This window comes from Primulina huaijiensis, chromosome 3, assembly GCF_012295235.1.
Source record: "Primulina huaijiensis isolate GDHJ02 chromosome 3, ASM1229523v2, whole genome shotgun sequence".
Taxonomy (NCBI): domain Eukaryota; kingdom Viridiplantae; phylum Streptophyta; class Magnoliopsida; order Lamiales; family Gesneriaceae; genus Primulina; species Primulina huaijiensis.
In genome coordinates this window covers 3,200,334-3,215,010 of record NC_133308.1, presented here as the reverse complement: position 1 = coordinate 3,215,010, position 14,677 = coordinate 3,200,334, and the positions used below count along the sequence as shown (strand labels likewise).

At 34.0% G+C, this 14,677-nt stretch overlaps 3 protein-coding genes across 3 annotated transcripts; 2 read left to right on the top strand and 1 right to left on the bottom strand.

The window, feature by feature from the left end:
- The first annotated feature begins 3,849 nt into the window (after nt 1-3,849).
- On the top strand, nt 3,850-6,420 carry LOC140973101 (elongation factor 1-alpha-like). The gene is made up of 3 exons (XM_073435678.1): nt 3,850-3,984; nt 4,600-5,077; nt 5,178-6,420. Exons 2-3 carry the CDS (start codon nt 4,616-4,618, stop codon nt 6,063-6,065), a joined length of 1,350 nt encoding a protein of 449 aa, XP_073291779.1. The 5' UTR covers nt 3,850-3,984; nt 4,600-4,615; the 3' UTR covers nt 6,066-6,420.
- Nucleotides 6,421-8,263: 1,843 nt separating this feature from the next.
- On the top strand, nt 8,264-9,407 carry LOC140973102 (extradiol ring-cleavage dioxygenase-like). The gene has a single exon (XM_073435679.1). It carries the CDS (start codon nt 8,382-8,384, stop codon nt 9,180-9,182), a length of 801 nt encoding a protein of 266 aa, XP_073291780.1. The 5' UTR covers nt 8,264-8,381; the 3' UTR covers nt 9,183-9,407.
- A 1,753-nt stretch (nt 9,408-11,160) lies between these two features.
- On the bottom strand, nt 11,161-13,530 carry LOC140973104 (protein disulfide-isomerase 5-1-like). The gene is made up of 4 exons (XM_073435680.1): nt 13,223-13,530; nt 12,665-12,723; nt 12,390-12,565; nt 11,161-11,515 (listed from the first exon to the last, which is right to left on the bottom strand). The coding sequence occupies exons 1-4, from the start codon at nt 13,346-13,348 to the stop codon at nt 11,421-11,423; spliced, it is 456 nt and encodes a 151-aa protein (XP_073291781.1). The 5' UTR covers nt 13,349-13,530; the 3' UTR covers nt 11,161-11,420.
- Nucleotides 13,531-14,677: the final 1,147 nt, after the last annotated feature.

Below are 14,677 nucleotides of genomic sequence, written 5' to 3'. Positions count from 1 at the left end.
TTTACACAAATTTAATTTTCATAATTATGATATCATCAGCATCTAGATATAATCAAATCAAATTACAATATATAATAATTTCAAATTATAATATGACTCGTCATTAATTTTTATGATATTACATCTATTGAAATATAAATCAAATTATTGGTGAAAAAAGGGAAAGATAGAAGTAATTAGTTTATGCACGAATTTTTTTAGCATCCGTCATTCATCAACTAGAAAGAATATTTTTCTTTCCTTTAAAAAAAAAAATTTGAATCGAGATTCACATGGTCTCTTGCTAGCTGCGACACATGGTCGCATCCCAAGCTTCAGTTATCCAGAAGTCGCTGAAGCTTTAGGAATCCAATAAGCACTCGGTTGGATTAAAGCATTGCAGATCCAGAATGTTGTTGTGGAATCTAATGTCCGAGTAATATTTTTTGCTCTTCAGATGTCAAGTTTATATTTTTATTCATATAGAAAAAAAAAAACAAATTGTATCGAACTAATGGTGTAAAAATACAAACAAAAGAATCATTTTAGTTAGTATAATTATAACAAGTTAAGTTGCAGCATATAGCATGATTATTATGTTAGGTCTAATTATATATTAATAGACACTAGTAATCCTCAAACACGATGTAATTTTTGGTTTTCAGAAAATGTATTTTTGAAACTTATACAATCGTTTTTTTAGCTAGATTAGTGTGAGTTGAAGTTTTTTCACCTTCATTAGGGTTGTTAGTTTTTCCCATATTTTTTTGTTAATATTTGCATTAGTTTAGTTAGAAGCAACATGGCTATGAATGTAATTTTTTTTTGATGTCACATTAACGGATCAAGTCGGTTATTACGTGTGACTCAATTTTATTTTATTTTTTACTGCAGAACTTATAATATTATTAAAGATCTATATTCATTTGTTTGTGTGTGCATATTTTTCGTATTGTAGTCTATGATACCGTTTAATTCGCTATATTATTTATCCACATTTTTATCAAATCTAATATCATGTTTGGTGCATGATATTATTTATCCATCTATCAATCATTTATTTTGCATCAATCAAATCATCAATCATTTATTTACATCAATCAAATCGAAATTACAATATTACCCTTAATAAATAATATTATAAATATTTTATTAAGATTTTCAAAATGACAAAACTGTAATATCATATTATCTCAAATTTAATCAATCAAATCAAACATTATATTAACTATCATTTTTAAAATAACAAAACTGTAATATCACATTATCTCAAATCAAATCAATCAATCAATCAAATCAAACATTATATCAACTATCATTTTTATATATTTTATTATTTAAAAATATTACTTATCTATGTACTATTTGTCTCATACCACGAACCAAACGATATCTTCTATAAATATGAATAACCTGTCACTATGTAATCTTTTTCTCCATTATTTTGTGGAATTTCATTTTGCCTTTTGATTCATCATACATGTAATGTAGATCAATATTATTATTTCAAGAAAGAAAGAAAGAAAGAAAAGAAAAGGTGTCTTTGCTGAAAAAAGCCAAAATATCATAGCTTCATACTTAAGCTTTGGGTCATGTTCAATTGACAGTGACATTATGCCAATCGAGCTGGATCAAACCTACGGTTATCCCCACACGCGCCACAACTCCAATTTTGTCAGATATATTTTATTATATATTAAATTTGAAATATCTATATTAATTGATTTATTTAAACTAAATATACAAATTTATATCTTTCGTCAGAGGACAAAGATGTCAAATCCGACAACTTCCAGTTCTCGACCATTTATTTTATTCCACTCTTCGTATTTTATCATCTCTTATTTCAAAATTAGAGAAATTGTGATTATTTAATCTAAGTCTTGATCATTTTTTTTAAATTCATTATCTTTCTCAAATTTTGTAATTATGAAAGTCATATTTCTAATTATTTGACTTTTTTTTATCGGCTTTAAACTATTTTTTTCCCTACTTTGATCGATGGTATCCAAATTTTATTATTTGATTGCGAAATGATATAAAATTGTATTCAAAGATAATATCGAATTTAAAAAAAAGGACAATATCTATTAAGATTAATACATTTATGATTTTTTTTTTCATATCTATTAGGAATTATAAGTAATTAATTGAATGAAAAATTAAAATAACATCTAGGGGTGTAAAGAATTACCTCGACTAGCCAACCGACCCGAATCGACCCTAAAAATACTGAGTTAGGGTTTGGATCATTTGGCTTCGGGTGCGATCGGGTCAAACCCATATTTATTTCATAGCCGATTATCGATCATTTTAAAAAATATTTAGATTTTGAATTGAAGTAGAAACAATAAAGTAAAAGTTTGATATGGCAACAAAATATTAATATTTCTAATGTTATTATTGACACATGGCATCGAAAAGCAAGTTAGTTAAAATTTGCAAATTAATATTTTTTTAAAAAAATAATCTTATATATAATTTTAATTTCACACGTTGTTTCATAATTTGTTTCAAACAAAAAATGTGCAAAACGATGGAGATATGAAATTTGAAACGTGAAAGTTACTTTGTGATGTTTGAAGACTTTTTATTACACTAATATCATAATTTTGCATCGTGGTGTTTCAAGGCTTTCTAAATAATTGTTTCTTTTATGTATTAATTAATAGTTTAGAAAATTATTATTATGCTCTTAAACTTAAATATTTACATATATTGAATATAATTAATACCAGATTTAGACTAAATTTTGTTTTTATGTATTTAAATTAAAATATTATTATTGTTATGTCATTTGAATCTTTTATTTTTTATTTTTATTTTATTATATTATGAAAAATAAAAGAATAATATATTAATATCATATAATAAATTGGGTTGATTAGATTGATCGGGTTGTATCGGGTCAGGTTCGACTTGTTAATTTTTTTTATAATATTTATGTTTCAACTTGATTCACCCGAATTGACACTCATTTAATAACATCACTAAAAAGTAAAAAAAATTTTTTTTAAAAAAAGTACATTACACAAACTCAACATATAATATTAATTTAAACATATGCAAAGCGTCTGTCATGATAGCCAGTGTATATAAAAATTAAGGTATTAGGGAAAAACAATAAATATTAAGGTACCGTTTGAATTGATATGAGTTGTTGTGTATTTTGTTATTTTTATGAGACAATAATTTTAGGAATTTCATATTAAAGAATTCAATTAAAAGTGAAAGAAAAACCTAAATATTTTTTAAGAAAACTTTAAAATTATAATAAATACTTTAATTTTTATATACACTAGCTATCATGACACACGCGTTGCATATGTTTAAATTAATATTATATGTTGAGTTTGTGTAATGGGCGGACGTTATCTCAACAGTGCTCTCTTTCTCTAACAAAAAAAAATATATATAAACCTCCCAAATTTTTTTAAAATACCTTATGATTATCACTTATTGTTCATGGAATTAAAAAGTATAAACATTTTAAAATTAATTGAAGAAAAAGTACAAAAAATAAATATAAAAATAAAATGTAATCGATTTTTTTAATTTTGGTTGTAAATGTTAAAACTCAAAACTCGATGTAATTTAAAATTGAAATCGATAAAATAAAAAAATATAATTATAATTTGAAATTTAAATGTCTTGTTTGTTTTTATTTTAAATTTTTTTGTTAATTTTCATTTTAAAATATTAAAAATAAAACTAGATTGAACTCATTTCTTGAATATCATATATGATAAATAATTGTATGATTGACATATATTTCGGAGAATATAAAAGCGTAATAAATTTAAAAAATAATAATATGTCTCTAGTTAATTGTTTAAGTATGAAAGGGCATTCTAGTAAATGTCAATGAATCCAGCTTTTTTAGAAACCCTAGCACCTTGTGCCTGGCGGGTATATAAACCATCAGAAGCCTCGTCAGAAACCCTCTGCAGTTCATTTCTCTATCGGCGGCCTCGGTTTCGATATCCATCGATCTCTTTAGAAAAGGTTGGACATCTTTCCATTTTTTCTCTCAGGATAACAATTTTTCGTTTTTTAAATTCATGTGATTGTGATTTTATTGTCAAATGTTGTCTATGCAATCGGGGTTCTCAGATTTGATGATATGTATTATTTAGATAGATTAATTTCTTCGTATTATCTTGTTGCACGTGTTTTGTTGAAATGTGTTACAGATTTTTATCTATCATGGATTTTCTGTGTTTGTTGTGTGTTAACGTTTTCAGAAATCCACTGATTAACACGAGGTGTTTTCCCCCTCCTAAATGGTGATTTAGGCTAAGAAGGTTTTAGAAAAAGTTATTAAAAAATAAAAAATGTTACCCAGAAAACGTGCTTTGTGGCTCCGGAATTGTAAATGCTATTTTCAAGTTTCATAAATTTAAACTTCAAGATCCATCTGGTACTCTCGATTCCTTTTCGTTGGTACAAAATCTGACCCATTCGATGTACCAATTGAAATTCTATGATTTTTTGTATAATTTTTATGAAATCGTGCTTATGAGATTGTTATTTGTAATAATTCCGAAATGAATCAATTTTATGATCCTCTGTATGAGAGAAATCTTGGTTCCAGTTATACTTATTTTGATATATTTGCAGCTTGTAGACATTCACTATGGGTAAGGAAAAGGTTCACATCAGCATTGTGGTTATTGGCCATGTCGACTCTGGGAAGTCAACCACCACTGGGCACCTAATCTACAAGCTTGGTGGTATTGACAAGCGTGTTATTGAAAGGTTTGAGAAGGAGGCTGCTGAGATGAACAAGAGGTCATTCAAGTATGCGTGGGTTCTTGACAAGCTTAAGGCTGAACGTGAGCGTGGAATCACAATTGATATCGCTTTATGGAAGTTTGAGACCACCAAGTATTATTGCACTGTCATCGATGCTCCTGGACACCGTGACTTTATCAAGAATATGATTACTGGTACTTCCCAGGCTGATTGCGCTGTTCTCATTATTGACTCTACCACTGGTGGTTTCGAAGCTGGTATCTCGAAGGATGGTCAGACCCGTGAGCATGCATTGCTTGCCTTCACTCTCGGGGTCAAGCAAATGATTTGTTGCTGCAACAAAGTGAGACAGTTTCCTCATTTTTATTTACTTAACCATGTGACTAATGTCTTTATTTTTAATAGTTATGTTCTCTGAACTGTTGATGTCAATGATTGTACAGATGGACGCCACCACGCCAAAATACTCAAAAGCTAGATACGATGAAATCGTGAAGGAGGTGTCTTCCTACCTCAAGAAAGTTGGCTACAATCCTGAAAAGATTCCATTTGTCCCCATTTCTGGTTTTGAGGGAGATAACATGATTGAGAGGTCGACAAACCTCGATTGGTACAAGGGCCCAACCCTCCTTGAGGCACTGGACTTGATCACGGAGCCCAAAAGGCCATCAGACAAGCCCCTCCGTCTCCCACTTCAGGATGTTTACAAGATCGGTGGAATTGGTACTGTCCCTGTGGGCCGTGTCGAGACAGGTGTCTTGAAGCCTAGTATGGTTGTCACTTTTGCCCCTACTGGTTTGACCACTGAGGTCAAGTCAGTCGAGATGCACCACGAATCCCTTCCTGAGGCTCTTCCTGGTGACAATGTTGGGTTTAACGTGAAGAATGTTGCTGTCAAGGATCTTAAGCGTGGCTATGTTGCATCCAACTCTAAGGATGATCCTGCAAAGGAAGCTGCGAACTTCACCGCCCAGGTCATCATCATGAACCACCCTGGCCAGATTGGAAATGGATATGCTCCAGTGCTCGACTGTCACACCTCCCACATTGCGGTTAAGTTTGCTGAACTCTTAACAAAGATCGACAGACGTTCAGGTAAAGAGCTCGAAAAGGAACCGAAATTCTTGAAGAATGGCGATGCTGGTTTCGTTAAGATGATTCCTACCAAACCCATGGTGGTGGAAACTTTTTCTGAGTACCCTCCTCTTGGCCGTTTTGCTGTCCGTGACATGCGTCAGACAGTTGCTGTTGGTGTTATTAAGAGTGTGGAGAAAAAGGATCCTACAGGTGCCAAGGTGACCAAGTCTGCTGCTAAGAAAGGTGGGAAGTGAACTGTGCAGGTTATTGATGGTATTTCTAGGTCAACAAAACTTTATTTCAATAAAATCTCACCTAAAAACTTTGCTCTTATATGTATGGCTTTATTAGGTGAAGTCTTCTGGTGGTTACGTTGTAGTTCTGTACCTTGTCAATCGAGAATTATATCCCAGACTTGGGTACTCGATAGGCGGTGGCAGAGTTCACAGCATACTCATTGTTAAATTTGTGTTTTGCTTGTGTTTTATGGTCTGGGGTACTTTGGTTTTGCCAAGGTGGCCCAAGAGTTTTGCTTTTGTTTCAGTTGGATATCAATGATCATATGAATTCTAAACTTTCGAGTCATGTTATTTTAGCTTGGCTGTGTTATCCCTTGTTCTCGTGATCCGCAATGGTTTGTTTGAGCTTTGTGACGTTCTATAGTAGATATTGTAGTTTGTGCGATTCACTGATACCATGTTGAAGTGTATTACGAGGTGACAACTTATGCAAGTGATGCTCTTCGGTTCATTGGTTTGTCTCCAAGCTGCCTCAAAATATGAGGGTAGTTCCACATTTGAAATAGGTCACCGTTCCCTTTTACTCCATTAAATTTCTTTTGGGGTAAAATTTGTGTTTTGGATTTTGCTTCTTTTTCAACTATTATCACTCTTGGCGAATCTTTTAGAATCCTTATTTTGCGCTTCTAAGATATTTGTAGGTATAGTGTCGCTCAACTCTTCCCACAAAATAATAGTCTCAAGATTAGACTACTCAAACAGGTCGATATTTCAAGTTTCTAAAACATTACGACACTCAAAAGTTTTATGCAAATTTCAAAATGAAATTGAAAAGTCCAGCAACTATAAATTTTTATTTTTACCGAAGTTATCTTAGACTTCCCCCATCCGCCCCCTCTTTTGAGGAGAACATAACCTTTTTGATTGTATTTATACCGCTGTAAATGACTTGCTAAAATATCAGTAATTCGGTAGTCTGTTTTTTCGTTTTCTTGACACGATAGTATGTTATGTTGCAAATAGGTATGTTCAATCCATTATTATAAGTCATAGAAAGCATGTGTCCAATGGCTAAATATGATCTGCGCTTGGGATCGAAGTTACTAACCGGGAAGGGAACATGAAGCCAGCAACCAGTCCAGTCGAGTCGAGTCGGCAGCAGGACGCGGAGTAAATATTCTACGTCATGTATGACAAATATATGACAATGTACTGTGTTTTTATTCCGTGAATAAAATATATTACTCAAACAAGACAAGACGTCTCTTGACGAATTACAATCAAAATCAAATAGAAACATGGACTACTCTACAATCCTACCACCATCGTAACAAAGTCTTGTGGATAGATATAAACTGTATATCGACATGCAATTAGAATTTTGAAAAATTACGTGCACGTATGAGAATTATATCTCAAGAATTACTATTATGAAAAAACACCAATTTTTATTTTTGAACTGACTAAATAAGTTGAAGATCATTTGATAGGTGCCTCTATGATTTTTCTTTTTCTTTTTTTATTCAAGTTAATTAACATAAGAATTCCTCTCTCGATTGTCCTAAAATGTATGGTTCATCTGCAATCAGAATTATATGTTTGGAAAAGAATTTTAAATTCAAGATTCGATTGTAACAAATATTTCTCCCAAGTAGAATAATAAGAACACTATTCATTACCATAGATCCACTGCAAAATAGCTATGTTCGAGCTGTGGCCATTTAATTTGAGGGGCTACAATAACAACTCTTAGCAATATGTAAGTTGGTTTTTTGTTTTGACAAATAGTATCACAAAAATTCATGTGATACGATCTCAAAGATAAATTTTATGAGATAAATTTTTGACTCGATCTAACCAATAGAAAAATTAATGTTTAAAACATACATTTAACCATACAAGTATCACTAATTAAACCAAAAACGTGTGCTCTATTCTTCTAGAAGTTTCGTGTTAATAGCGCTAAGTTCAAATGCGCAATGGCAGACGTAATAGAAAACGTCTTAATATTAAAATAATACAATAAAGATTAACAGTTATAATGTGTTTGAAATTATAGAATTGAAGGGGATACAGTTTTTACTTTAACACCCAAATAGAATTTTAAATCCAAATCCAAATTTTTTCTTGTCCAAACATAGCGTTACGGAAAAAGGTGGTAGGTTGGAGAAGCAAAGGAATGGTAGGAAGGAACCTCCCACGGAACGAACGCAAAATCTCTCATATATATATACATATATATATATATACACGCAATCGGGTGTGTGTGTTTTCGCTGAGAGTTGCTAATATATAATAATTGAATAAAGGGTGATATCGACGAAGAACAAGATGATGACAGAGACTTTTTACATTTCCCATGGCTCGCCAACGCTTTCCATTGACGATTCCCTCCCGGCGCGTGGCTTCCTCAAATCATTTCAGCAGACGGTGTTTCCGGAGAAACCCAAAGCGATTTTGATAATATCGGGCCACTGGGAGACGGCCGATCCTGAGGTCAACGCCGTGGAGGGCCCCAGTGAAACCATCTACGATTTCTACAACTTCCCGGAGAAGATGTACAAGCTCAAGTACCCGGCTCCCGGCGCTCCGAAATTGGCGAGCAGGGTGAAGGAGCTGCTTTCCGAATCGGGATTCAAGCGCGTGCACGTGGACAAGAAACGTGGACTGGATCACGGCGCATGGGTACCGCTGATGCTGATGTACCCGGAGGCGGACATCCCCGTGTGCCAGCTCTCCGTGCAGACGGAGAAGGATGCGTCCCACCATTTTAATATGGGGAAGGCGCTGGTGCCGCTGAAAGACGAAGGTGTTTTGATAGTCGGGTCAGGCGCCGCTACCCATAATCTGCGGTCGATGGACCGCCAGGCTGGAAATTCGGTGACACCGTGGGCTTATGAGTTCGATAATTGGATCAAGGAAGCTCTTTACGAAGGGAGATATGAAGATGTGAATGATTATGAAGCCAAGGCGCCGTATGCCAAGGCAGCGCATCCTAGGCCTGAACATTTTTATCCGCTGCACGTGGCGATGGGTGCGGCGGGAGAGAATACGAGAGGTGAGCTTATTCACACCAGCTGGAGCGCTGGTACACTTTCTTATTCATCCTACAAGTTCACTGAAAAATCTTGAAAAAATATGATTGATTGTTGTTCATATACTTTTGTTATTTGTGATGTTAAAATTTGAACGAAATGTAGCGTGTGCACCTGTTTGATTTATTCTCTGTAATTTGTAATAATTCCTCTTGTAAAGGTTGTCGTGATGCAGAATCAAGAATTTTTCTTTAAGAGAACTGAAAATTTGTCTCTGTAGTCCTTGTTCAACTTAATGTTCAGAAATTATGCAACATTTGAATTGTTTGGTCATACAATAGCTCGGTACTTGGGCAATATTTCTCTCTTCCCCACGAATCCCATTTCCTTCTACGTTTGAAGGATCTGTACCTTCCCTTTATTTAATTGTACGGAAAAATCTAAATTGTGATCATATGATCCATCATCCATCCATGAGGAGCGGGCTCACACAATTTCAACTTCGAAAATCGCGAAAAGCACTTCGTTCACGAGTAAACAACGCAAACTAATCACAGGCGATTCGACGTTGTACCTTAGCTGGTTCTTGAGAAAATGCTCTAATCATACTAGCGATAGGAAAAAAAAATCATACAGTGTATCTAGATCATTTGGAAAGACAAACTATTGCAGAAAGGAGTCTTAAGCAAAGCTACATCAATCCTCTATGCTTGACATTTGCATTGTGTATGAGGCTATGGGACCTGGTAGAAGAAAGGAAGCTAAATTTCTCAAGGTTTCCTGCAGTATCATAGTTGCTCGAGGCCTCGGCATGGATTCTTTTCTGTGGTGGTGAACCACTACTAGCGATCGGCAATCACACGGCCACTACACTTTGTTAAGAAACAACGCCCACTCCAAAAACGTTCAGATTTTTTATGCAAAGGCTTCCAATTACCACTTGTGGTCATCTTTGGGTGGGATTCTTGTTTCTGAATCCGCGGCGTGGCCTTTTTGTTTACTAGCCAGTTGTTAGCTTTATGTTTCTTGATAAAATATTGTTGCTTTTCTGCAACTTCCATGAAACCTTGGGCAACCAAAGCAGGCAGGAGAAATCTGTGTGTCTAAATACCACCGAGTAAGTTATAATGAGTAGTACCTATGACTCTTATAGGAAGCCTGTATGTAGTTGCTTGGTCAGTTCAATATTATGCAGAAAGACTAACAATATTGTTGACATCTATTTATATCGTATCTTAAGCAGAAAGACTAACCCTATTTCATAGATATTATCTGTTGTATGTGCTTGTCCTATCAAGTCAGATAGAGAGAGCCATGATAATCAGCTCAGCCAAGTAGACATGGGGAGAAATTCTTCTGATCTGATGCACTAAAAAGTTTTGCTGGCTTAAGAAACGTTAAAATATTTAGGCTCAACTATTCCGGCGTATAAAACTCGAAGCCTTTCGTTGAACTATGAATACCAAATGTAATATATCAACACTTTATGCATATATTATATTTTTACGAGTATCAAAAGATTGATTACAATAATTCTTTTTATTAAATTCAGATAACCTTGCCTTTCAAATAAAGTCAGCAAAAGCAAAAAAACACAAATGCAACCCTTAAACCTGAAACCCAAAGATGTTATCGGCATATAAGATTACATGAGTCGGCAAAATTTTGGTTTAAGAACTACGTTGAACTTTACGCCGAAATGGAGAGTTGCTGTCAAATAATCAAAAGCGTGGTGGTGCAATGGCAAACCTTGTAAAAAGGTTAGAAAATAACAAAAGAAACCCGTGAGTGAGAATGGCAAACTAACACTAACTAAGGATCGAGATCAAGAATCTCGGAATCAAAAGATATTCTCATCAAATGGGTTTATCAGGAATAAAACTTCCGCCACAAAATATCTTTACAAGAAACTCTTCCAGAACAATAAAATTCATTCCATTTTTATGTCTTTCAACAATCTGTGTCATGCAGTTCAAAGCTAGCAAAGAACATCGAGGTTGTATATATGCTAGGATCCTCGAAATGACATCCATTACCAGGGTAACCATCGTCGATTGTCAGAGGTGGTGTCTATATCCAGGAAAACAACCCATCACTGCATCTAAATGCGATAAATTCTTGGAGCACAACCCAATTGTCAAAGCTTTTACATATACGTAGTTAATATCTTCAAAAATTTGCGACACCAAAAGTTCTCAACTATGAGAAAAATCTCAATAAATGTGATATAAATAAATAAATCTACACTGCGGCATGCTAGAAAACTCATGCATCCACTCACTACCGAAGAGGGTAAAAGAAAAAGATAGGTCAAAATCAACTTCATCGAGAAAGTTTACAATTCGCCATCATTGTCGAATTGTGATTTTGTAGCTGCCCTTTCTGTTTCTTCCAGAGCAAAAGTTTTAAGTGATTCCACATTCCTGGCTCCTGAAACATTCAGTTTTTGAATCTACAAGGTAGAACTAATAATAGCTGAAATTCTTCAGCTCTAGCAACATACTTTATTCATTTTGCAACTTTTTATGAAGCAAATGCATCACAAATTCACTATAAAAAGAGCAATGACAAGAAACGTAAAGATAAGAGAATCTCCAGATAAAACGCACAAGGGCTATTGATCTTGCGAATTATAAGCTACTTTTGTAATCATTTTTACATATGCTTTATTCCCAAACAACTTTATATCTTGAAAAGCATTTCAAAATTCAAGAAAGGATGTTTAAAGCTGGGAAGAAAACTTTAATAGTGTGATTTCATTTCTCTGAATGATTTTATGGGACTATTCAAGAAATTTGAAAAAGTTTATCAAGATAATGCATGATAAACCAGTCCAACAATTTAAATGAATTATTTTCACATACTGAGAACTTTTACAATGTAGTCACTAGCTCATTGCTTGATGGTTACGCAGGCTCGTGGGCCTGAAACCTGACAAATGGAGCAAGGCAGATACCATGATGGCGTGGGAGAGTAAGAGTACACTATTCAATTAGGTATTTGCATGAGTTTAGCATAATGCTTTGCCCATCAGAGAATCATATAATTCTGAGCCATTCCATGAAGAAAGTGGTTTATCCTGATTTCATTGCATTCCAAAGTCTAAAACAAAAAGAAGTGAAAATAAATGGGTATCCTTGTGCTATTAGGGGCATGCTTCTCAAACAGACTTTAAATAGTCTTCCTGCTGGTTTAGCAGTATCACTGATAAAGCTCATGCGAAGGAAGTAATTGGAATAATAGACATCAAACAATAAATAGCTAAAAATTCAAACCGTGAATATAAATTCAAACAAATCATTACCTTTATATTTCACAACTTCTTCTCCATTATAGAATAACTTGAAAGTAGGATATGAGTGGATATCTACTTTAGCGCACACTGGTTTATTTGTTCCACAATTGACTTCACCAATCTCAATCTCATCCTCGCCTTCCATCTCCTTTCCCAAATCCTCCCATAGCGTCCCCAAATTTTTACTGGGACATAAGTTAAACCATTGTGAAGCCAATACCAACTGTATTCAAGTTTTCAAACTGTTCCTAAAGTTGAAAAATGATTTCAAAATTGAAACTTACCAGTGCTTGCACCAAGGAACACAAAACTTTACAAACCATGCCGTGTCTTTCTCTTGAACCTAAATTATACGTAAAGAGACTATAAAACATAAAACAATTGAAACATGGATACAAGAAGATATCCAGAGTACACAAATCATCTAGATTTTATATAAACATCCTCAATTCTTATATTTTCCATGCCTCCCTTTTCGTTGCCTTTCTTTTATCAGGTGCCATTCAATGTGCATTTAAGGAGACAAAATATAACTTTCCAAATAAAATGTAAAACAAACTAAAAGTCAATTTCACATGAAAACATTAAATTGAACACAATATGGGCATCGAGCAGATCGTACTAAAGCTCACAACCTTCTGATATAACCGAACCACTAGGGCCAATATTTTAATTAGGTAACCAGAAAACTCCAATAACATTCATAGGAATACCACGTTAAACAATTATTCAAGTAATCATCATATTGCTCCATATCCCTATGCGATGATTCCAAAGTACCAAAGCCACAAAGTATGATCTCGTATAGAAATCGAGAAATAGAAACTTAAAAATTTTCTGACCTTGTCATTAAAAGTCTCGGTTGTTAGGGCGATAACTTCAGCTCTCGCAGAATCATGTTTGGAGCACAAGACAAACAAGCAGTACAGCAACAAGATTTGAAGGATACTGAAACGGTGTCGTATCATGGCTTGAAACGGAGAGGAATTGATCGGCGATCGGCACTTACCAGTGAGAGCAATCCGGAGCTGAGGAGCCCTCAATTCGTCTGCGTGGAGACTTTGTTAATCCCAAACCAGATAGAAAAGGACAATGGATTACTGTTACGCCCAGGATTAGCAGTGTTTTTTGAGTAGGTTCCAAACATAATTGATACGTATTTGAGTTGAGGGGTTTTTCGAGTCTATTTCAAATATATTTTATTCGTACTTGAGTTTATCGAATTCGAGCCGAACTCAAATTTGTTCGAAATTTTTTTCAAACCTAACTCGAGCACAAATTATTTTGTTCGATTGCTCGTAATCGATCCGCTCGCGAGTCTTAATATTTATTAATATAATATAATTATATGTTAAATAAATAAATTTCGATCTTTTTGAGTACTTATTTTCGAATGATAGTTTGAATAATTCGCGAATGTATTCAAATCTTTCGAGCCGAACTCAAACTCAGTTTTACTTCAAAATAAATTTGAGCAAAAAATTTTAAAATTTTCGAACTTCGAATCGAGCTCAAACTTGAATAAAACTTATTCGAGTCGAATTCAAGCATTCAAATTTTCATCATATTCGGCTCGATTCGATTTGTTTACACACCTAGAAATTGGTATGAAGTGTAATTTACTACAAACACAAAACTGTAATCAAGTTGCGTATGAATTGATGATTTTATATAAGTACGTGTAGAAGTATTTCAAATTCATAAATTTGAAATATACTTGACATGTATCCATATTTACACTAAAGATGGCACCCGTAGCAAGCACACTTATTAGATTCCACCCAACATTGCAGGATCGTCATCCAAAGACCGAAGATCCATCACATTCGATAATCTTGAGTTGTGTCTGCATTGAGAAAGGCTTCAATCGAAGCAACCAAATTTGTGGTATTAAGATACTGCATCTCCAAAACCAAGAGTTCTTTAACAAGCTTGTTCACAGTGTTATCCAATCGGACATTAAATCCTCTGAAGTTGACATTGCTTTCTTTGGTAGACCATTTTCCTCAAATATGAGTTCGGTTTGTCCTCAAAATCAGAGCAGTCGAAAGAATTACTCCCTTGGTCAGAGCTGAGTAAATATTAGCCCCATCATCAGGGGTAAGTGTATTGGTGCAGGTAAATCCATTTTATTTTTAAATCATAAGAGAAGAACAAAACACAAAGAAATTAAGAAAAAAAATATAATTAATATAATAAAGTTGAGTCATAATTCATTGGTTGATTGTATCATTAACCATTTCTTTTTGTTGGTACGAGGAACTTATCATTTGTTCAATAAAATCTTTTGCGTTCAC